Genomic DNA, 24,352 nt, shown 5'->3' with positions numbered 1-24,352 from the left:
AATATACTCAATAAAATAGGCACGGTTCCAAACAAAACATGTTATACACAACTCGTATACAATTAAATAAATCAGACTTCAACAAAGAATCAAAAACCACCACACATATCATCCCCAGTGAGTAAGAAATGCTCACTGCAGTTACATATACATTATTCCAAACAAACATGTTAAATAACAAATAACTCGCATACAATTAAATAAAACAGACGTCACAACATCATCAAAGACCACCAACACGTATCATCCCCAATGAGTGAGTAATTCTCACAGTTATTTCCAGCTTCCAAAAAGGTTCACAGATAATTGTTCACTGCAATATATATTTAATTCAAATAATAATTAATTAGTACAACCCACTAACAAACTCATCTTAACTTTATTTTCATTTTTAACCTTTAAATCTTAATATAATCTCTAATATCATTTAGACATAATAACGGCATATAAAATGGTTTAATTATAATGCCACATATTTTATGTGGGCATTATAACAGCATTTATTATTGAATAACTAAAATACCATTTTACTAAAAATGATCATTTTCATTTTTAAACCATAGTAATATAATATAGGGAAAAATACACATAACCCCCTCAAACTACCATTCAATTGTCAATGTACCCCCCAAACTACCAATTGTGTTAATGTCCCTCCTTAAACTACCAAAAAATGTCAATGTCCCCCCTAAAACCAACAAAAAGACAAAAATGACCTTAAATTTTTTTGAATAAGACAAAAATGTCCTCATAAATTCAAAAAATTTAAACTAAAACTAAAATATAAAAAACTTTTAAAAAAATTATTTTTAAAATATTAAATAAAAAACGAAAAAAAAAAAGAAACAAAAACTGGAAAAAAAAAAAAAAAAAGGCAAACCAAAAATAACTGAAATTTATTTTATTTAAAAAAAAATGAAAAAAAGAAAAAGGCAAACCAGTTTTTATTAAATTAAATAACGAAAAAGAACAATTTTTTTAAAAGAAAAATAAAACAAAAAAACAAAAAATAACTGAAATTTATTTATTTAATTCTTTATTTAAAAAAAATAAAACAAAATATAAAAAACAGTTTTTATTAAAATTAAAAAAAAAAAAAAAAAAAGAACATTTTTTTTAAAAAAAAACTGAAAATTATTTTTTTAAAAATAAATAAATAACAGTTTTAAATTTTTTTATTATTTTTTGGAATAAATTTTTGTTATTTTATATTTTTTTTAGTTTTATTTTATTTTAATAATTTTATGAAGGGCATTTTTGTCATTAAGGGGACATTGACATTTTTTGGTAGTTTAGGGGGGAACATTGACACAATTGGTAGTTTGGGGGGTAAATTGACAATGAGGTGCTAGTTTGAGGGGGTTATGTGTACTTTTCCCTATAATATATCATAATAAACATAGATATTAATATAACTAATTGTTATATTTATAAGATAATCCAATTTTATTCTTTTATTAAATTGAGCAGAATAACGGCATTAATAATGTCTAATAATATTCAAAAGCATTTAGGCAGCGCAACGACACTTTTTATAAAATAGTGACTTTTATTCGGGCATCACAATTGCGTGTTTTATAAATCATTCGCGCCACTTAAAAAAAGTTTTGTTTAAACACAACATAAAACACTTAAAACACTTTTATAATTTATAATAATAAAATATATAAAATTCATAAAACTAAAACTTATAAATTAGAAATTTACATAAAATAAATCAAAGCCTCACTAAATATCTCAAAATCGTATTTTGAGGGGAAAAGTACACATAACCCCCTCAAACTACCACTCAATTGTCAATGTACCCCCTAAACTACCAATTGTGTCAATCTCCCCCCTTAAACTACCAGAAAATGTCAATGTCCCCCCTAAGACCAACAAAAAGACAAAAATGACCCTAATTATTTTTGAATAAGACAAAAATATCCTCATAAATTCAAAAAAAAATAAAAATAAAACTAAAAAACTTTAAAAAAAAAAAAAATTAAATTAAATAAAAAACGAAATTTTTTTTTTTAAAAAAAGAACTAATTTTTTAAAAAAGTAAACAAAAAATAACTGATTTTTTTTTTTAAAAAAAAAAACAAATGAAAAAAACAAAAAAGAAAAGCCAGTTTTTATTAAATTAAAAAACGAAAAATAACAAATTTTTTTAAAGAAAAAAAACGAAAAAACAAAAAATAACTGAAATTTATTTATTGTAAAAAAAATAAAACAAATGAAAAAAAACCAATTTTTATTAAATTAAAAAACGAAAAAGAACATTTTTTTTAAAGAAAAAAAAACGAAAAAAATAATAACTGAAATTTATTTATTTATTTTTAAAAAAATAAAACAAATAAAAAAAAAAACAGTTTTTATTAAATTAAAAAAACGAAAAAGAACAATTTTTTTTTTTAAAAAATAATTATTATTTAAAAAAAATAATAAAAAACAGTTTTAATTTTTTAATTTTTTTTGGAATAATTTTTTGTTATTTTATATTTTTTTAATAATTTTTTTTTGTTTTTATTTTATTTTAATAATTTTATGAAGGACATTTTTGTCATTAGGGGGACATTGACATTTTCTGGTAGTTTAAGGGAGGAAATTGACACAATTGGTAGTTTGGGGGTACATTGACAATGATGTGGTAGTTTGAAGAGGTTATGTGTACTTTTCCGATATTAAAGAGTCTCTTTATTCCATTACTTTTGTCTTTTTCCTCTTTGCTTTTTTTTTTCTTTTATGTTTTTTTAGAGAGAGTTCTTACTTTTGTCCTTTTCCCTTCTTCTTTTCCTTTTCTTTTTTTGTACCCACCGAAAACAGACACTTTTTCATTTTCTTTTTCTTTCTTTTATCATTTTGTCTCTTTCTTTCTTACCTCCTACTTTTCTTTTCTTTTTCTTTTTTTCTTCTTCTTCCCTGCAGGTGAACTGAAACGAAGACAGTGAAGAGAGGGGAAGAGAAAGAGAGAGAGAGAGAGAGAGAGAAATTACCTTTGATCTTCTTCTACCCTTCTACCCTTGGTCTTGTTGCTGAGCCCAAACCAAAAGAGAGACAATAATTGAGAAAAATTGCAGGGAGAGAATGAGAGAGATTGAGCGTGAGCAATTAGAGGAGGATGGGTTCCTTTTATAAGGTTTTGGACAGCCCAGATTAACCCAAAACAATCTGATTTAAGGGTTGAGAAACAACTTGGGGAGCAAGTTTGAAGATTAGATATTTGCTTTGATATATAAGGCAAAGAAAAATGTTAGATTTACAACAACAATACAATAATTGTACAACAACCCCTCACATGAGGGTGAGGGTGGGGGTGGGGGGCTGCACATGGGCTGTGGATCTGCTTCATGTGGGCTGGGCTTTTAATAAATAGATATGGGCTGGGCTGTTATGTAGGAATAAATAAAATAGGCCCACAAATTATTAATGCTAATTTTCGTCCAAATCATGGTACCATTTTTCATGAGTATTTTCTGATACTAAATGAAGTCCAAAAATTATGAAATTCGGAGGGTAGTTAGAGGACTTCGAGACGAGCGTTCTGGCTTTCTAATCGACCAAAACGGAATTCGTTTGACCCTATTTTCGTTATTCTAAAATTTAAAGTTCGTTTGAACTTTTATTAAAGGGAAAAATACACATAACCCCTCAAATTACAACTCAATTGTCAATGTACCCCATAAACTACCAATTGTATCAATGTCCCTCCCTAAACTACCAAAAAATGTCAATGTCCCTCCTAAGACTAACAAAAGACAAAAATGACCCTAATTTTTTTTTAATAAGACAAAAATGTCCTCATAAATTCAAAAAATTAAAACTAAAACTAAAAAACTAAACAAAAAAAAAAACTAAAAAAGAAATATTTTAAAAAAATTAAATAAAAAACGAAAAAAAAAGAACAAATTTTTTAATTTTTTTTTTTAAAAAAAGCAAACAAAAAATAACTGAAATTTATTTTTTTTAAAAAAAATAAAACAAATGAAAAAGAAAAAATAAAAACCAGTTTTTATTAAATTAAAAAACGAAAAAGAACAATTTTTTTTTTAAAGAAAAAAAACGAAAAAACAAAAAATAACTGAAATTTATTTATTTTTTAAAAAATAAAACAAATGAAAAAAAAACCAGTTTTTATTAAATAAATAAAAAAAAGAACAATTTTTTTTTAAAGAAAAAAAAACGAAAAAACAAAAAAGAACTCAAATTTATTTATTTTAAAAAAACAAATGAAAAAAAACCTTTTTTTATTAAATTAAATAAACGAAAAAGAACATTTTTTTAAATGAAAAAAAAAAACTGACAATTATTTTTTTTTAAAAGAAAAAACAGTTTTTTTTTTTTTTTTTTTTGGAATAAATTTTTGTTATTTTATATTTTTTTAATAATTTTTTTTTTAGTTTTTATTTGTTACTTTACATTTCAAATTTACAATTCAAACTATATCAACCAAAAGGATAATTTGCCATGTCCATATTTCCTGTTATCTTGATGATCTGACATTGCTGCATTATCTAGTGTTTGAAGTACTTCATCCTGACATACTACTAATTTGACCGTTCTTCCGGCTGCAACATCATGGCCGGACATTATGTACAGTGTCTTCTTCTTTTACATCAACAGTTCCAGTTCATACATGTCGAAGACTTTTTCTTTCATTTTTGAAGAAAAGATATATTCACACAAAAGGCAGCAAAATACATATAATCCACAATATTTCATACAATTAATCTCATCAGCAGGCTCCCATGAATATTACTGTACAAAACATTTTTTCATCTTCTAATTATCTTGTCTGGTTGCCAAGGGGTCCACCTCTGCCATAAGAGTCGTATGTTGACCTGCGACTGGTTTGTTCCGACATATTGGACATGTCGGATGTAGCCTCATCCACGGGTCGACGCAATTCAGATGGAAGAGATGAGAACAATCAGGTAACAAGCGGATCATGTCAGTTTCTTTGTAATCCACCAGGCAGATGGAGCAGCAAGAAGCTGTCGAGGCACCCTTCTTTACTTGAGAGTAGAGGAGCTTTGGATAGCTGCTGAGAGTTGCTTCATCCACACCTTGTTCGATTGTTATGGAACGCCGGTCACCGTTCCGGCGAGATGGCCGATTGTAGGGGAGGCGCAACCTGGTGCAGGCAAAAATGATGAGGAGGATTAGAAGAAAGAGACCAATAGCGAATAGGATTCCATAGGTAATTCCACTGATATCGGCACTACCACTAGATTGGTCCCCGCCGCTGTTCATCGTCGCTGAAGAAAAGAGAGAGAGAATTTGGTGAAGGGTAACGGAATTTGTCTATGATAGAGAAACCCATTAATGAAGATTTAGAATTTTTCAATGATATGGTCAACGTTTCTGTCGTTTTCATGATCGAGGAATCTGTTCAAACACTACTATTTTTTACTATATTTTTTGTTCTTTGGCTTGAGTTACTTTGGTCACTTCAAACATTCTCTCGCATATTCGATCATTTCTTTTTCTTTTTCTTTTTAAATATGCAGCACTAATTAACCAGTGAATATTTTCTCGAAAAGTTTGCCTGTGGTAGCTGAGTACTCTTGGTATATATATTTAACTATCTGCATATATATTGCTTGGAAGTATGGTAAATGGATAATCGTGTTAAATTACTGTTTATTTTAAAATTATAAGCTGACATAAAAGGGTAGACGTGAAATATTTAATCGAAAGAAATGATATACACTCTTAAATGCATATTATTTAACGGGTCCGTAAAAATTACAATTGATTTTAAAATTCAATAATAATCATCTTAAATGTAATAGTTATTTTTAGTGCCACTTTAGGTAGTTTGGCGGTAGGAGTGTGTGTACATAGTATTTTCTCTTATTATCACTTATTTCAAACTTTTAAGCTGATATAAAAGGGTAGACATGAAATATTTGATTGAAGAGAAACGATATACACACTTTTACTTTCATACTATCAAATCCAAAATTCAATAGTGATCAATTCAAAATCAAATAGTTATTCTTATTGCCACTTTAGGGAGTGGGAGTATATGTAGTATTTTCTCTTATCTAAAATAGACGTTGAATAACAGAGACAATGTTCGAACTCAAAGTGTTTGCTTTAATACCATATTAAAATTAGTACTTATTCTAAAAGTTTAAGCCGATAGGAAATAGTAGACTTAATCGTTTAAATTAATATTTTAACAAATCGTAGCATACAACTTTTTACAATTTTTGACATGTGTTGGTGTGTGATTTGAACAAAAAAATATAAGCATTTAACGCTCTCTAACAACCACCAATCACAAGTTGACATATGTTAAAAGTGGTATGTATAACATTTTTTCCTGGATAATTAAAAAGCTACATCATATAAGTATATAAATAGATCCTTTTTTTAATTATTTATGGATAATTGAATGAGACTTTTTTTTTAAAAAGAAAAAATAAAAGGTAGACATTTTCGGTTTAAGATAGAAAATGTAATTACTCCAAATAAAAATAAAAATATACAAAGCGAAAGTCGTTTCTTACAAGAATTTTAGATTTGTAATGTTTAAGATTTGCAATGATGTATTTGTATTTGTAATTTTCTTACAACTTGAACGTGATATCCCAAACTTTTTTATTGGATAATTATTAGGGTTCTTGGGTTATTGGAGGGGTTATTGTTTTTTTTTTTTTTTTGACATGTCCACATAAGAGTGAGATGGGGGATTTGAACTAATGATCTCCGCTTTATGAGACATAGTCCCCAGCCGATTGAGCTACTTCTTAAGGATGAATTATTCATATTTTATGCTGGTTTAAAAGTGATGGGTTATTCATATTGAAACTTGCCGGAGGGGTTATTGAGTTATTAATTTGAGGCTTTATTCATGTTTTCCTGCAACTTGCTAGGCGCTATTCATATTGAAACTCATAAACTGCCCAGTTGGGACCAAGATATATATATATATATATATATATATATATATATATATATTTTTTTTTCTATTAAATGCACACCTATTGACATGTCAATAAAAATTAATATTGAATCCAAAATTCAATAGTAATCATCCAAAATGTAATAGTTATTCTTAGTACAACTTTAGGTAGTTTTTTAGTAGGAGTGTGTAGTATTTTATCATAACTAAAATAGAAGTTGAATAACAGAGAAAAAGTTCGAACTGATCACAGTGTTTGTTCTAATACCATAGTATAATTATCATTTATCCTAAAAGTTTAAAGTGATAAGAAATAGTAGACTTAATCATTTAAATTAATATTCTAACAAATTGTAGATGTACGTAGAACTCTTTTACAATTTTTGACATATGTCTGTGTGATTTGAATAAGAAAATATAAGCATTTAATACTCTAATAACCTCTAACCACATGTTGACACATGTTAGTTAAAAATGGTATGTATAACAGTTTTTATAGATAATTCAAAAGCTCCATCATATAAGTATATAAAATAGACCCTTTTTCAACTAATAGTTAGATGAGACAATATTTAAAAAAAGACAAAAAGACAAACAAAAAAAAAAAGAAATAAATAAAAAACTCAATTTCTTTCCTTTTTCAAATTCAAGGCGGATGTTACGACAATATTTAGAATATTATCTATATTAAATATTTATTCTATTTTCTTGTAGGTCTATTTTCCTCCTTAATTATTTACTTTCAGTTTTTCTTATTCTCTATAAATATTACTCATTGTAATGCAAATTCATCATATTTCAATATATTGAAGATGTAGTTTATCGGTCTTCATCAATCTCTTTATATCTCCGCTTTCACACTCTTCTTTTTCTTTTAATATATTTTATTATATATTTTTATATATGATGTGTATATTGTCATGTCATTTAAATTTTTTAAATAATAGAATATCATATTCATCATGCAACATATATATATTATTAAATTTATAAAATTTAATTTTAACCATGTAATGGCTCTTCCTCGTTTCATTTAAAATAATAATCAATAAATAAATAAATCCTATTATTTGGTTGGGGTTTTGACATTTTGACTCGAGTTTATTAACAGAAGCATGAGAAAAAGAAATGTAGGTTAGGTGACCGTGACATAAATGCCTTTAACCTTCCCCAAGAAAGAGACGCAAAAAAGTATTTTCTAGGGAGATGTAGCCAATCAGAAAAATAAGCAAATTCGAATTTCAAACAATGTTAATTCGCCAGATAATCTGCATCGGGATTAAGCTCGCCCAAGCCTGGGTGTGAATTTAAAAAAAAAAAAAAAATACAAAATACAAAAAGGACGAATTTCAACAAGCCTGTGAGCACTGAAAAGAGAAATGCCTAGACAAATAAACAAGGAAAAAATATAAATAAATAAATAAATAAATAAATAAAAAAGCTCACTAAATTAAAAGTCAATTTTAAAATAACCTCTTAAATTTTTAAGTGTGCTAATGTGACCCATCAAACTATTAAAGTGTGCTAAAAATGCCAAATTTTTTTATAATATTTCTATAATACCCCCTCTTAAAAACTAAAATAAAAGGTAATTAAAAACAATTTTTTAAACAAAAAAAATAAAGATAAAAAATTTAAAATTTAAAATTTTCAATTAAAAAAAAAAGAAATTTTTTTGACGTAATTTGACTATAATGACTAAATTGTTAATTTTGCCAATTCTAAAAACATTTGAATTATTTTTTATTTCATAATGAGCAATTTGTGATTTTAGTTTAGTTTAGTTTTTATTTATTTTTAAGTTTTTAAGAGAATTGGTGTATTATAGGAATATAAAAAAAATAGTCTTTTTGGCATACATAGGTAGTTTGATTGGTCATTTTAACACACTTGAAAATTCAAGAAGCTGTTTTAAAATCGGGTGTTAGCTCATGGTGCTTTTTTTTATATTTTTTTAATTAAAAAAGCATGTAATTTTTTCATGTTTAAAAAACACATAAAAATTTTATAGACTAAATTAAAAGAAATTCATTGAACCCAATTTGAAAATAAAATCTGTACGCATTATTATTCAAGAGCATGCATGTTAGTTACATTAAATCTGACTCGCAGCTTCGAATCGAAATTTTTTATTGGTAAAACAAAAATCTCATGGCAATTAGTTTATTGGGATATAATAATAATAATAATAATAATAATAATAATAATAATAATAAAAAAAAAAAAAAAAAGAGCCTCCTAACAGCCAATTTTAGAGTAGTCTATTGAATTTTGAAGTCTGTTAAAGTGATTCATCAAACTATCAAAGTGTGTCAAAAAGACCACTTTGATCAAAATATTCTTATAATACTTTTACCACGTGTCATATATTTCATTAAAAAAATAATAAAAATTTAAAATTTGTCGGAAACATTGTAGAAGTGGTGGGAGAACTCAAAAATTCGCCAGAAAATACCGCAATAGCTGCCGGAAACAACTAGAACCACTATTAAACACCACAAACCAGAAGGGAATTCTCCGAAGACACTATGAAACCATCGGGATCAACAAATTTTGCTGGAGTAGCCACCGATCAATGCTTGAGTATCTGGATTCTGGAGATGGCACATGAACCGAATCTGGAGAAGAGGAATACAACGACCCAAAAGCAGAACCTCTTGATGCCAGAGTTGCAGGAAAGGACGCCCGGCAAAACAGTGGATGAACGGATGTGAAAAGAGATAAGAGTAAAACCTTTCTTTTTTCCAGTGTTTTCTTCTTTCTTTTTTTTTTTCTGTTTTTTACACGGTGTAACTCTGAAATTTCTGCTAAATAAAAAAATAAATAAATAAATAAAGGGCCTTACCCAACCAGACTTACGAAACTTAACTAGTCATAAGCTTTAAGAATTAACTCTAATAAATAGCAAGTCACACAGATCCTACTTTGAGGGGGGAAATCAAGGATTAACCTCTAAATAAAAGAAATTGAATTACTACGTACAAAAATATTCATGAAATAGTTAGACAATAATAATTGACCTTCTGATCGACCTTCATATTGTACGTGCCATGGCCTACATCATGTATGGTACATGTAAATGTCAAGAACTATGGTATTAATTGGAGATTGCATGCCATTTTTCTAATTTATTATCAAACTCATTAATTTGACTTTAATTAGGACTAGAGTACGTTTGAGCTTACATATGTATTAACATCCGAAAGGTCCATTTAGTCATGAATTGAGTAGCCATACTCTATGAGACAATTATAAGAAATATATATTTGAGGACAGGCATGATTTTAACAAATATATATATATATATATATATATATATTACAAGCATATACCAGTTGAAATTTTGACAAAAAAATAGAATAAAAGAAAACAGCTGGAAAGTCAAACTTTACGCTTATGTAAGTAGAATCTTAAATAGGCAGGCCAAAGGCTTGACAATGTTATAATTAAGATATTGATACAACCATAGTTGGCTGGCCCCAAGGGCCTTGGCTTGGTTGCATTAGATTACACTTAAGGCCGGGTAGCAATTCGTGTTTACATATCGAGTTTAGATTGTGCTGATTGAGGTGTAGTTATGATAAGACTATATAATTTTAATTTGACCAATTTAATTAAACGGATCAGATCTTTCAATCTAAATTAAATCTATTAATTTCGTGTTGAATTTACCAGTTATATATATAAAAAAATCATCAACCTTAATTACATGAAACAAGTCCAATTTAACTCTACATTTCTTCTCGATCTTTACTTCAACTTGGACATTGAGTAGGGATGAAAGAAAGTAGATCATGAAAGGAAAGACCAAGTTGGTATTTGTGTTCCTCTCGGTCAGCTCCATGCCTTTGTTTATTAGTTTTATTGCCTCTCTTTACGTGTTTTATTATATCATGGTAGAGTCTCTAAAGAGTAACTCAATCGATTGGAGATCATGCCTCATGAAGCGAATGTCACTAATTCGAATCTCTCATCTCTCTTATGTGGAAATGTTAAAATATATATATATATTATATCATGGTAGAAAGGTTGGACCTGAGCACTTGGTTCCCACCCCCACAGATTCTAAGAAAATTTAAACAAGTTGTACGTGTTCGATCAGCTTGATGCCGTTGACTATCGATCAGATGCATGTATTAATTGCATTACGGAAAACATGTCCACTTGAACTCTACCTCTCTCTTCATTCAACTAGCTAGTCAACTTGCTTATTAAGTAGAGCGAAAAAAGAAAAAATAAAGAAAAGAAATCTCAATGTGCATCCTTCCTTTCATCAACTTGCCATTTGTTTTATTTCCTGAGCATGCATCACTAAAAAAAAAAAAAAACTTTGCTTTTAGCTACTTGTAATTAGCCACGTGTATGGGGTCATACACATGGCTAATTGCTAGCCACATGCATTTAGCAACGGCCAATTACACGCAGTGAATTCAATTGTGACTAAATGCAATTTTAGCCACGTGTCCCTTTATACATGCGGCTATTTAGCCATGTAGCATTTAGCCACGTGCCACTCCAAGTGGCTAACTAAAATTTCATTTTTCTGGCAATTCTAGCAGCGTGTAATGAAAGACACGTGACTAACATTTTTGTTTTTTCTTTTTTCTTCTCCCAATCCGGCATAAATCCAGGACGGGACCAGCAATCACCCAATTGCTGGATTCGAACCCATCAAACCAAAAATACAAAAACCCAAAATGGGAAAAAATTCATCAAACCAATTCGCCAAAACAACAAGAAGTTGCCGGAAATAAAACCAATACACCAAAACAACAAGAAGTCGCCGGAAATAAAACCAAAAAAAAAAAAAAAAAACCAATTCTCCGGCCATTAAACCCAATCTCCCACTCAACCACTCGCCGGAAATCATCAAACCAAAACAAGAGAAACCCAAAATCAAATTCAAAATCCGGCCGGTGAGCGTGAGTTGGCCGGATCTTCTCCATCCCTGAGAATCGGTCAATCTGGATCTCTACCTCTCCGGCCGTGATCCTCCGGACTCCAGCTTCGTCGTCGACCACGGATCTATCTCCGATCGGTCTCCCTCTTTCATCTCCCTCTGTGTGAAGAAAAGAACAAAAAAAAAGGAGAATAAGGAACGACGAGCGTGGAAAAAAGGGAAAGAAGGAAAAGAAAAACCGAACGGAAATCAAACCAAAAACTGGCCGACGAGGGTGAGTCGGCCGGATCTCCTCCATCTCTGAGAGTTGGTCGACCACAAGCTCAACCTCTCGGGCCGTGACCCTCCGAACTCCAGCTCCGTCGTCATTCGCCGGATCCATCTCATAATCTCTCTCTCCAGCTCTCTCGGTCTCCCTCTTCCATTTTCCTCTCTGTGACTGTGTGAAGAAAGGGGAAGAAATAAGGGAAAGAAGGAAGAAAAAAAAAAAAAAGAAAAAAAAAAAAAGAAATGAAAAGAAAAGTCAAAGGGGCGTGGGGAAATGAAAAGATAAAAGGCGGGGAAATGCAAAAGAAAAAAGAGAGGGGGAAATTAGAATCAGTTGGCCGCGTTTATTTGATGCACGCTGCCAATTAGACGCATGTAAAAAATTGGCCGCGTGAATTTATTACACGTGGCTACTTTTTTTTCTTATGCAACCTGCCACGTTGTCATCAAGACACGTGGCCAATTGGCCGCGTAGCTACAGTAACCACTACTGTAGACACGCGACAAATTGCAGCATTTTTTGTAGTGATTCAACGCGATGATCCCAATAAAATTCTGAATATATTCAATTTCCAGACAAGAAAAAACAAATTGTTCCAAAATTTATGGAGGTCGGCCTATAATGGAAAATGCAATTCAAGCTAAAGATATATTTGAGGGTGTATTCCGTAGGACTGCTTGATTCTTGGGGTGTTGTCTTTTTTGATGTCTATATATCCTTAATTAACACTCCACCCCCCTCAAGTTAGAGTTGATATCGATGATACCCAAATTAATTGACAGAGTAGATAACTGAACTGTGATGAACCAAGAGCTTTAGTACTGAATAGATTTCTCGACTGCTAAGTGGTAGGCACATTAAAGGTTTGAATAATACCATATTTGAAAGAAAAGATAAACGTACACTGTACATAAGAAAAATAAAGACAAGAGGAAATAAGAAAATGGAAACAAGAGAATTTTACGTGATTCGGTCTATGACCTATGTCTACAAGGTAAAGTTTAAAGGGCTACATTGTTGCTTGATTGATTTACAATACGGAATACTCTTATTTATAAGAGAATTAAGATAGGTAAGAATGATAATCAATTTTGATTGATTTGATTACCATCAAACCTAATTACAATCACCCTTGTAAAAAGAAAGTACCGTATAATATATTTCCTTTCAATATAGAAAATATATTCAAGAAAAATACCGTATAGTATCAATATAATATATATTTTATTTTAATAAGAAACATATCCTTTTAACAATATTAAAGCTTTTTGTCGAACTAGATGATGGTCAATCTCTATGTACTTTAAAATTCGCTCATGAAATACAAGATTTGAGATAATGTGGATTGCCAGTTGCCACCTTGTTGTCAAAATACAATTTAACCAGCTGCAAATGTGTTATATTGAGGTCCACCAATCGGTGTTTCAACCAATTAATTAGTGATTTCACAACAAATGGAAACCATCAACCATGGATCATCTTTAGATCCCAGGTGAGATTGATTCGTGATCGTGGGATCATTTTCTCTCATATAGGAAAGGCTGTCGCACAAAATGTACTTACAACTAATTGCTCCATAGATCTTAATTACATAATTCATAATTCACAATTCACAAAAAAAACCATTAGAAAAAAAGTTCGACATACTATTGTCGTCATATATATATACTTGATTGAGGTCATATAGGGATTTGTTGAACTTGCAAACTTTGATCCCCCCATTTCGTCCAAATCCTGTAGGAATCGAAGTTGCATGTAGACAGCTTCATCAAGGGTCAACATGAATTGAGGAAGGCGTTTTTAACGTCAGGCTTGTGGAGATATATACCTACTGTGGATCGCTGCAAGGAAAAGTAGCATATGATCAGCAGTGACAGTACTTTTAGTGATAGGGCCAAATGTTTCAGTATAATCGAGGCATTTAATTTTTTTTGTTACCAACCTGGGTTTATACCGTTCGATCTACCGAGCCATTTGGATTGTACTTCATTTTAAAGACTCATTTACATCTAATGGGCCTCTTATGAGGTGGGAGATGAGTAAGGTACGTTCCAAAGAACTTGAAATATGATGAAGTAAACCAGTTGCCTCATATAGCTTGATGGTAGTACTTCTACTCGATCCATCGTCTCAAATATTTAAAAAATAAAAAATTGAACAGTTACTAATCGTTTTCTTTAATATTTTCTCAATTTGTCTGAATTGAAAAGGGTGGCACCCAAGATGTAATGACGTGTAAAATTAATCTTTGTCCTCTCATACGTACAGGAGCCTTCCACAATATTGACTGAGTTATTTAAATAGCCAAGTAATCTCTCGTAATAAACAACTAATGTGAGATTTATCATCCATACAACACCTTCTTCGATCACAACCTAGCTACCTGCATAATGTAGGACAAACTTTCTGGTGTATCATAATCTTTCTCATTCAAACCCCTAACGTCTTCGACCATGAGAGCCCACGTCATGTTTTAGTGCCCCAACATCTTATGATGTCGTTAAGCTGGCTTTGATTCGATTTGTCACCATTTTAAAGAAGTGCTATATAAGTAGCCACATCTTTTGGACAAATTAACTTCATTACTTCACCTATGACGGCTGGGTACTCTATTTTCCTTTTTTATTATTAGCTTTTCTTGTGATTGTAAGTATGCATGTGTTGCATCAGTTGGTACCTAGCTAGCTACCTAACACATCTTAGTTATCCACATTATCCCAAACCATTTGGCTTAATGCCTATTGTCGGCTTACCGCCCCCTTTTGGCCTTTCTTCACATATATATATATATAGTTGACTATTTCTTCTATATGTTACGTAGCCGCCACTTCTTTATAATTCTATTTAAATCCTTTACTTGTTCCATTTTTCTACTCGAAAAAGATCACTGGGAATTCTTTAAGCAGGAGAATTGAAGTCTAGCAAGTAAGCAATATTTTCTTCTTCTTTTTTCAAGGCTTTTTAGTGACCTGAATCAAAATCTACAAACACGAAATCAGCTGCTAATAAGTTTGCTGTTTCTTATGATTTATCATTTGTACAAAAAAAACAGGAAATTAAATCATCCCAATGTTTTCATTGGTAGTGAGTTCTAATAATAAAACGAAAAAACATAAAGTTGAATGATATTAACAAGAGCATAAAAAAACTAAAATTCAGCTATCATTTTAATTTTGTCGCTGTCTTTGATTTTGTTTTTTTAAAAGACATGTTAATATTGACTAAACTAAAGGGAGAGAATTATAGTCCCTCAATCTCGTCGCCCTGCCAAGGGAGCAATCTCCGCTAGAGGAGTTGGCAGAGGAGTCGGGGCGGGCGAGTTCCGGCAAACCGGACACGTAGGGTGCAGCCGTAACCATGGATCCACACACTTCCAATGGAAAAGATGACCACAATCAGGCAATAACCGAAGCATATCAGTGTTTTTATAATCCGCCAAGCATATGGAGCAGCAGGAAGCGGTTGAGTCGCCTTTGTGGAGCTTGGCTTGGGAGTAAAGGAACTTGGGGAAGCTACGGAGAGCGGCTTCGTCGAGTCCCACATCGATGATCACAGAGTCTGAACGTTCGGTGCTTGTAAGGGAGTTGCCATGGTTGGAAGGCTCACTGAGCGAATGCCTGCGGGCGCAGTAGTAGGAAGCCGCGGTAATCATGACGATTACAACAACGACGCCAAGGGAGAATTCAAAGCTATAAGCAAACTTATCCATGTTTTGTGGGTCATCATAGGAATCCATGCTACTGCTATTCATGATCCTCTAATCGATTTGATACACAAACACGTACAACAAGCCGCCTATCTGGGTATGATCCGAGGCTTCGTCCCGACTAAATCTCTGAAACACCATGCCACCGTGCCAAGGGCGTTTCTTTTTGTTTTCTTGGTCAGAGGGATAGGGAGAGAGATATATAGAGAGGATCAGTTAGGATTGTATCTGGTATGAGAAGAAAAGTGTGAGGCTGCGGATCGATCGAGCAGTATTTAAGGAAGCAAATACATTGAAGAGATAGAGGGAGGTGTATCGATCATTAGGTTCCAAAGATGAGGAGTTGCTATCTGGTGTTGTTTCTGCTATCGTTGTAGTTACTATCTGAGGATTGTCAATGGTTTGTATCATTTTTTTTTTCGATGAATAAGTGCTCTATATTGAACTCAAAACAACTGTATAAAACCGTTCAAACCCACAAAACTAAAGAGCAAACAAGCTCAAACCGAACAAAAAAAACAACCAGCTGTACAAAAACCAGCAAACATCCAACCAAGTCAACAACAAACAAAACTAGCAGTTACACCAAAATTCTAGTATCTACGTTCCAGCAATGGCATAATCTGATAGACTCTTTAGTTTTTTGGAAACACCCTTTTCCCGAAATCCTAGTCCGGACTTCCCAAAAAATGGACTTCAAAATCTGCTCCTCAGTCCGTGGTTGTACATGATGCTTAATCTCATTCCGGGCACACCAAATACTATACACAGTAGAGCTCAAAATCAACCGATAGATATATAATACCCTCCATGGACTTTGATTTCCAATTCTAGCACCCATCACTGAATATAACCTACCAATCAGAAGGAGGAGCCAACGGAGAGCAACGTTGCATACAAACTTTCCATATTCTGTATGTAAAACTACAGGAAAAGAAAAGATGGTCCCTGCTTTCAATAAAATATAATGTCTACAGAAAAAACATTTTATATCACCTGTATATCCCCAACCCAGCATTCTATCTCCCATAGTTAGCCTATTCTTCATAACAAGCCAGAAAATAAAAGCTTGTTTGGGTAAGGCATTTGGAAACCAAACCAACGACCCCCAATCCACAATTTCCTTCTTTTTCCTAAGGAAATTCCAGGTGTCAGCACACACATAAGAGCCCTTCTTTGCTATAGACCAGATTGGTTTATCAATAGCACCGAGAGGAATTTCAGGAAGTTTGCTTTGAATGGCAACCAACAAATCAGACCGAGCTGGCTTCCAGCACCAAGAACCATTCCGAAGAACCGCATCCAATCTAGCACTCAAACTGCTTTGGGAGTCATAAATGATTCGATACCCAAATTTGTCAAATAGGGCACCAAACGGATGCCAACTATCCAACCATAAATGGATATTCTTTCCATCACCAACTTCAAACTAAATAAAGCCCCAAGCCATACCTCTGAGCTTCAACAGCTTTCTCCAACACCAAGAAGAATTTTGGGGGATGCTAACAGGAAGCAGACCCTCCTTCATCCCCAAATGGTTAACAAAAGCTCCTTCCTCCTATCAGAGATACCAACACAGAAAATGGTACTCTTTTCTGGGTTAGCATGCAAACCGGATAAATTCTCAAATTCCTCAAGGGCAGCCTTAAGAATAAGAATAGAGACAGAATGAGTACTAGCATCAGAAAAGATCAACAAATCGTCTGCAAAACATAGGTGAGTGATCCTCAGCCGAGCACACCTATGATGAAACCCAAAACCAGAACCATACCGGGTATAATCTGCCATAAGTCTAGAAAATACCTCCATAGCAATCACAAAGAGATAAGAGGATAGGGGGTCCCCTTGCCTCAGCCCCTTCTCACATTTGAAATAACCCACAAGAGTACCATTCACAGAATCAGAGAACCGGGGAGAAGTTATACAAACCTTGATCCAATTGATGAATCTCGCAGGAAATCCAAAACAGATCAAACATTGTATAAGGACCAATTTACAGAATCATATGCTTTCATAATATCCACCTTCATAGTGCACAGAGCAGTTCCAGCCTTCCTATGATAATCCCGGACCAACTCTTGAGCCAAAAGTTGTATCATTTTGCTAAATAAGATATATCCTCAAACAAGAAAAATAAAATCCCTCTGACTTCAGTACAGGCCTCGTTTGGTTTGTGGAATGTCTATTCCGTTATGAAAAGGAATAACTATTCATGGGAATAGATGAAGGTGGAATGGAATAACTATTCCTATTCTTTTGTTTGGTTGTAACAGTGGAATAGAACATTGCATATGTATTCTTTTGTTTGATACAGTGCAATACATTGGTGAATGGAATCATATTATAATCAAATTTTCTAAAATACCCTTATAATACAAATGTAATTTATATTCTTGACATTTTTTTTTCTTTATTTAAGAAACATAAACAATCATACTATGACCTTTTTTGTTTTTTTTAATTTCATAGAGTTCATGGCTTCTTTTTTTTTCATATACAATTATGCTACAAAATGATTTATAAGGAAAAAAAAAAAAAAAAAAAAAACACACACACACACACACACACACACACACACACACACACAAAATCATCATATCACCATCATAAAAAAATAAAAAAATAGATCATCTGCAAAGCCCTTTTTATTTTATTCTTTTTTATTTGTTTTCCAGCAACAAACATTCATTCTTTGCTTACAAAGTAAAATGATTTATAAGAGAAAAAAAAAAAAAAAAAAAAAAAAAAAAACATAATCATCATAAAAAAATAAATCATCTACAAAACCCTTTTTATTTTATTATTTTTTATTTGTTTTTCAGTAACAAACATTCGTTCTTTGCTTATAAAGTTTTTCTCAAACCTCCGCAAGGCAATTGGAGTCCCCCCGATATTAAGAGGTCTCGTTTTGCTACGTCTAAGTGCATTCTGTAGGCTAAATCATAGGAGGAGGAAAAAAAAAAAAAAAAAAAAAAAAAAAAAAAGAAGAAGAACAAAGAATACCCCACAACAAATTAAGTTGGGTTGAGAAACAGAGAGAGGGGGATGAGAATATAATTGCAGAGATGAGGAAAGATATTGATGGTGCACTTGAGTGATGAATTTTTGAAATCAGAATTAAATTCTTATTTTGTTTGCGAATTTTGAAATTTGACTTTTTAGAAAAAATTGAATAAAATATGATTTGTTTTTTAAAAAGTTGAATAAAATATGATTTATTTCTGAAAAAAGTAGAATCAGAATTATATTTTATTGTCAAAATTTCGTATCAAAACACACCATGAGTTGAGAAACAGAGAGAGAGAGAGGGATAAGAGACTTGGGTGTTGAGAAGGTTGGGGTTTTTGGGCAAAAGACGAATTTAATTTATTTCCATAGGAAAGGAATAGGTATTCCACTCCTTTTTGAGTGGAATACCTATTCCTCTTCGTAAGGGAATAGCTATTCCGTGGGAATAACTATTCCCTTAAATAATATACAACCAAACAAAAGAATAGCTATTCCGTAGGAATAGCTATTCCTTTCCATGGGTCTAATCCGCAAACCAAACGAGGCCTTAGAGGTCTGCTTTAGATAATCCTGGCCAAGTACAATAATATTGGCACGTTTGGTTGCTAGTGCACCTTTTGTTTAATTAATGCATGCTTACTTATTGAAAATAAATGTGTGTCACATTAATTAAAACATCTTTATCAATTTTGCATTCCCAAGGAAAAAAAAAAAAAAAGTTAGAATGAAACGCGGAAGTTGATAATTAGGGAAAAATATAAAAAAATTTCTTGAACTAACGGTTAATTTTAGAATAACCCTTTAAATTTTCAAATGTACTAATGTGAACTATCAAACTACCAAAATATGTCAAAAATACCACTTTTGTCGAAATATTTCAATAATATCCATATTCTCTTAAAAAAAAAATACAAAATCAATCTCCATGATTGACCTAAATTACAAATTGCTTACTGTAGAATAAAAGATAACTCAAATGTCTTCAAGGTATGTAAAAAAATAACATTTTTGTCATTTTAGTAATCAAAATACTTGACGAATTATATTAATGTCAACATCAACACCAATAAAATGATAATATGTGTCACTCTTACAAAAAAAAATATATCAATATATTAAAAATATTTATTTATAAAACTAAATCACTTACTGTAGTTAAATTCCTTCAAGGGGTGGCTACCGAGCCGATACCCCTTTTCATCTTGTTTTTTCTTTTCTTTCTTTTTTTTCATTTTTTTAATTAAAATTTTTTAATTTTTTAAGTTTTTTTTTTTATTTATTTATTTAACTTTTTGAGTTTTATATTAATATTTTTTAAAATTTCTTTATTTAAAAAAAAAGTTTTTTATTCATTTTTATTTTAGTTTTTAAGATAATAATGGTATTATAGAAATATTTTGATAAAAGTGACTTTTTTGGCACACTTTGGTAGTTTGATAAGTCACATTAGTACACTTGAAAATTCAATGAATTATTCTAAAATCAGTTATTAGTTCAGGAAGTTTATATATATATATATATATATTTTCCTAATAATTAGTTCTCGCATGTCTAAGAATATTGTTTAGTGGAATCAATTGTAATTAAATAGGGTCGTGTTAAATACTCGTAGACCTATTTAAAGCTAATTGTATTTTTATCTTTAGGTCCCTCATCAAGCTGATTTAAATAAACCAGACAGACTTTTTATTTAATGGACCGGTTGTTTTTATTTTTTAAAAAACATGTGTTAGAAAGAAACTGTGCATTTCATGCAATGAGAGATTGGGCTTTGGAATAAAACCCAAGCCCAGTAGCATGTACGGGACACATGGGCCAGGGAGCTTATCCCTAGCCATACGCCACATTAAAGTGGTGGAAGGCTAGGATGAATCTTAGTTCTATCCGTCTACCACTTGAAGCTCTAGTCTATTTATAACTTCATTTTACAGTTTATCACACATTGCTTGCGTCTCCTAGTATTCTGAGCCTATAAACAGATATGTCTGTAGCTCTTCAAAGGTAAGCAATTTTGCTACAGTTCTTTAGTTTTTACTAAGAACTAATATTCTTGAGTTAACTCTCGAAAATAAAGTTTAAAATTTTGAAAAGCAAGTTGAGAGCCCACTCTCTTGAGTATTATCAGTCATTAATGAGAAGATATAGAGGTTGAGTCAAGAATACGAAGAACAAGTTCTTTATCATTCAACATGAAAGCTTCAAAGTGAATTGGAATCAATATGACAGTTTATTATTAAACACGTTCAAGTAAGTACTCTAAACATATTTGTTTAAATTATCTAGTCATGTTTATCTTGAAGAAAAAATTTCTGGAATCAATATTCCGCTGCATCTAATTAGATTAGTGGATGATCCCTAACAATAGGCGGTTAGTAAGAACTCACTCAAATTATCTAATGGAAGTGCTTCAATCATAAAATTACTTACTATTGAGTTATAGGTGGTACAATTCCAAAATCTTCTTCAAAGGTTTTCCTGAGTCCATGAGGTCCTTAATAGTATTGGTAAATCGCAAAAATATAGATAGGACATCTTAGCATGCCCCACCGAGAAAGATCCAAAAGATAACTTCGTTTTATTCAAATGTTAAAACAACAAAACAAATTTTATTACAGGCTGATAAAAAAAAATCTAATTGTAACTCAAAAACAAAACAATGGGTTGAGAACGCGCGCACATTGTCTAAATAACAGAAAACTTTTTTTCCTCTTGAATCTCGTAAGCGACTTGATGATGCCATTCGTCCAATTGTGAAGTAGATTCTAGGAGAAACGGTCGTGCCGGAGCTATGGGAAGCCACGAAAATCTGCGTCGGCCTTATCTGCTTTAGTTCCTAAGCTTGGTTTGGGGAGATTCGTCGAACCGAAGCTGTCAGTTAAGGTTAGGGTTCTACGGTTTGTAGAAATTTGGGGAAATGGGAGAGGAAGACGACGCGTTTAATTGTTTAATTTCCCTCTTGAAATATTATGTGCTTATGTGGATTTTCATTAATAATAGGTGGCATTACTTAAACATGTAAAATGTATGAGGTGTGGTATGTGGACAGGTGTCGCAATATTACATCGACACTTGTTCGATGACATGACCAAATATTAGTTTTGGATGAAAAAATTGACGGAGGTATCATCTCCGTCTTTTCCCGTAACACAAGTACCACCTATGAAAAAAAAAAAAAAAAACTGAATAAAAAAAAAAAAAAAAAAAAATTAAACCACAAGAGGTATAAGGCATTTAACCCTAATTTATATAGTCTTGTCCATTAGTTTGAACACTTTCTTTTTTCTTTTTCTTTTGGGATGAATTAAAACTTTTATAGCTCAAAACACACCCAAAGCAAAGTCACTCCAGTCAACACTGGATATATAAACCCAACCCAACAACAAGGAAAGCAACACTACAAGCAGCAACAGCTGCTAAATCCAGCAAAACAATACTCCAATAAGGACAAACAGCATAAACTAAAACACCCCCTACAAGTACAAATAGAACCAAACATTTACAAAAGTGAATGGAGGTTCCAACAGTGAATAAGAGGCATGTCCTTATCTTCAATCTGAACCATCTTCTAGCCAAAATCCTAGATCGCACCTCCCATCTTATTTGGCTGACAAGAGCTTCCTCGGACAGGGGAAAGTTTTAGTTTGAAGACTTTGTCATAGAATACAACAAATAACTTTACATTTGAATTTTACAATTCAAACTATATCAACCAAAAAGATAATTTTCTATGTCCATACTTCCTGTTATCTTGATGATCTGACATTGCTGCATTATCTAGTGTTTGAAGTACTTCATCCTGACATACTACTTTGACTGTTCTTCCGGCTGCAACATCATGGACATTATGTGCAGTGTCTTCTTCTTTTACATCAACAGTTCATACATGTCGAAGACTTTTTCTTTCATTTTTGAAGAAAAGATATATTCACACAAAAGGCAGCAAAAATACATCCAATCCACAATATTTCATACAATTAATCTCATCAGCAGGCTCCCATGAATATTACTGTACAAAACATTTTTTCAACTTCTAATTATCTTGTCTAGTTGCCAAGGGGTCCACCTCTGCCATAAGAGTCATATGTTGACCTGCGACTGGTTTGTTCCGACATATTGGACATGTCGGATGTAACCTTACCCACGGGTCGACGCAATTCAGATGGAAGAGATGAGCACAATCAGGTAACAAGCGGATCATGTCAGTTTCTTTGTAATCCACCAGGCAGATGGAGCAGCAAGAAGCTGTCGAGGCACCCTTCTTTACTTGAGAGTAGAGGAGCTTTGGATAACTATTGAGAGTGGCTTCATCGACACCTTGTTCGATGTTTTTTTTTGACGTGTCGAGAAACCCATTAATGAAGATTTAGAGTTTTTCACTGATTTGGTCAACGTTTCTGTCGTTTTCATGATCGAGGAATCTGTTCAAACACTACTATTTTTTACTATATTTTTTGTTTCTTTGGCTTGTGTTACTTTGCCAACTGATGCTGTATATTGACTGACTTAAAGGGATGGTCACTTCAAACATTCTCTCGCATATTCGATCATTTCATTTTCTTTTTCTTTTTAAAAATGCAGCACTAATTAATCAGTGAATATTTTCTCGAAAAGTTTGCCTGTTGTTGGTACAGTTTTCGGTATGGTGACGTGTCGCCTAAGGATTCGCTACCTGATTTTCTACTGAACACCTCAACCCTGCAAAAAGGAACAAACAGCTCGTCGGGGGTGCCGACCACGCCCACTCCGATGCCTAAGTCAGTCTAAAAGGTTTTCTGCAGAGAATTCTTAATCTTAATCTCAAGAGCTTAGAGAATTTGTGTTTTTTTACCTGGTATGACGGTCTTTATTTATAGGCCGGACCCTCTTGACATCGAGTTGGATTAGGAGTTTGAGTCCTAACCTGGTTCGTGTTTTAATCATATCTTCTAGGAATTTGAGTAGGAGTGTGGAATCCGCAGTTGGTTGTGTTTGTACTTCTTTGAACTCGATTCCATGTCAATAACCATTTTATCCCATAAATCATGGATCTGTAGTTTATCCATTTTATCCCATAAATCATGGATCTGTAGTGAATCCCTGATCTTCTGGGATTCTATCCTTATCGAATTCTGAGACGGGTGTGGTGCATGGCACCTTCTTAGAAGACTGTAGCACATTTCAACTGACCTCCTGCTCTTACCTGGAGATCTCGGGATATATCCGCACCACAACAGGGTTGTGTAAGTCCGAGATGTTTATACTCCGAGATGTTGACTCATCCAATGGATATCACCCCGAGAAGATATCGCACCGACTCGATATCATACTGAGGTGTTATTACTCCGAGGCACAAATATCCGAGATATGTTCACTCCATCTTGGCTGGGAGATCTCGGGATATTTTACATACCGTAACCTGGAATGTTAAGACCGAGACATCGTCATATCTCCGAGATGTCTTCGGACCTAAACGACCTTCCCTTCGCTGGGTGGAACCATGCGGAACAAGTGTCCGAGACATAACTCCGAGATGTCATTGGATCCACGTGTCTCTAGGGTTGATTTTATCCCTAACAGTTACCCCCCTAATTCTCT

At 32.4% G+C, this 24,352-nt stretch overlaps 3 protein-coding genes across 3 annotated transcripts; all 3 read right to left on the bottom strand.

The window, feature by feature from the left end:
• Window positions 1-4,659: 4,659 nt before the first annotated feature.
• On the bottom strand, window positions 4,660-5,289 carry LOC133880415 (RING-H2 finger protein ATL70-like). The gene has a single exon (XM_062319364.1). It carries the CDS (start codon window positions 5,233-5,235, stop codon window positions 4,765-4,767), a length of 471 nt encoding a protein of 156 aa, XP_062175348.1. The 5' UTR covers window positions 5,236-5,289; the 3' UTR covers window positions 4,660-4,764.
• A 9,872-nt stretch (window positions 5,290-15,161) lies between these two features.
• On the bottom strand, window positions 15,162-16,156 carry LOC133880040 (RING-H2 finger protein ATL70-like). Its single transcript, XM_062318906.1, has one exon. The coding sequence runs from the start codon at window positions 15,812-15,814 to the stop codon at window positions 15,314-15,316; it is 501 nt and encodes a 166-aa protein (XP_062174890.1). The 5' UTR covers window positions 15,815-16,156; the 3' UTR covers window positions 15,162-15,313.
• Window positions 16,157-17,293: 1,137 nt separating this feature from the next.
• LOC133879855 (uncharacterized) lies at window positions 17,294-17,868 on the bottom strand. The gene is made up of 2 exons (XM_062318642.1): window positions 17,767-17,868; window positions 17,294-17,698 (listed from the first exon to the last, which is right to left on the bottom strand). The coding sequence occupies exons 1-2, from the start codon at window positions 17,866-17,868 to the stop codon at window positions 17,294-17,296; spliced, it is 507 nt and encodes a 168-aa protein (XP_062174626.1).
• Window positions 17,869-24,352: the final 6,484 nt, after the last annotated feature.

This window comes from Alnus glutinosa, chromosome 10 (assembly GCF_958979055.1).
Source record: "Alnus glutinosa chromosome 10, dhAlnGlut1.1, whole genome shotgun sequence".
Classification (NCBI taxonomy): domain Eukaryota; kingdom Viridiplantae; phylum Streptophyta; class Magnoliopsida; order Fagales; family Betulaceae; genus Alnus; species Alnus glutinosa.
Note: the sequence above shows the minus strand (reverse complement) of the source record. Positions and strands in the feature narration are given on the sequence as shown.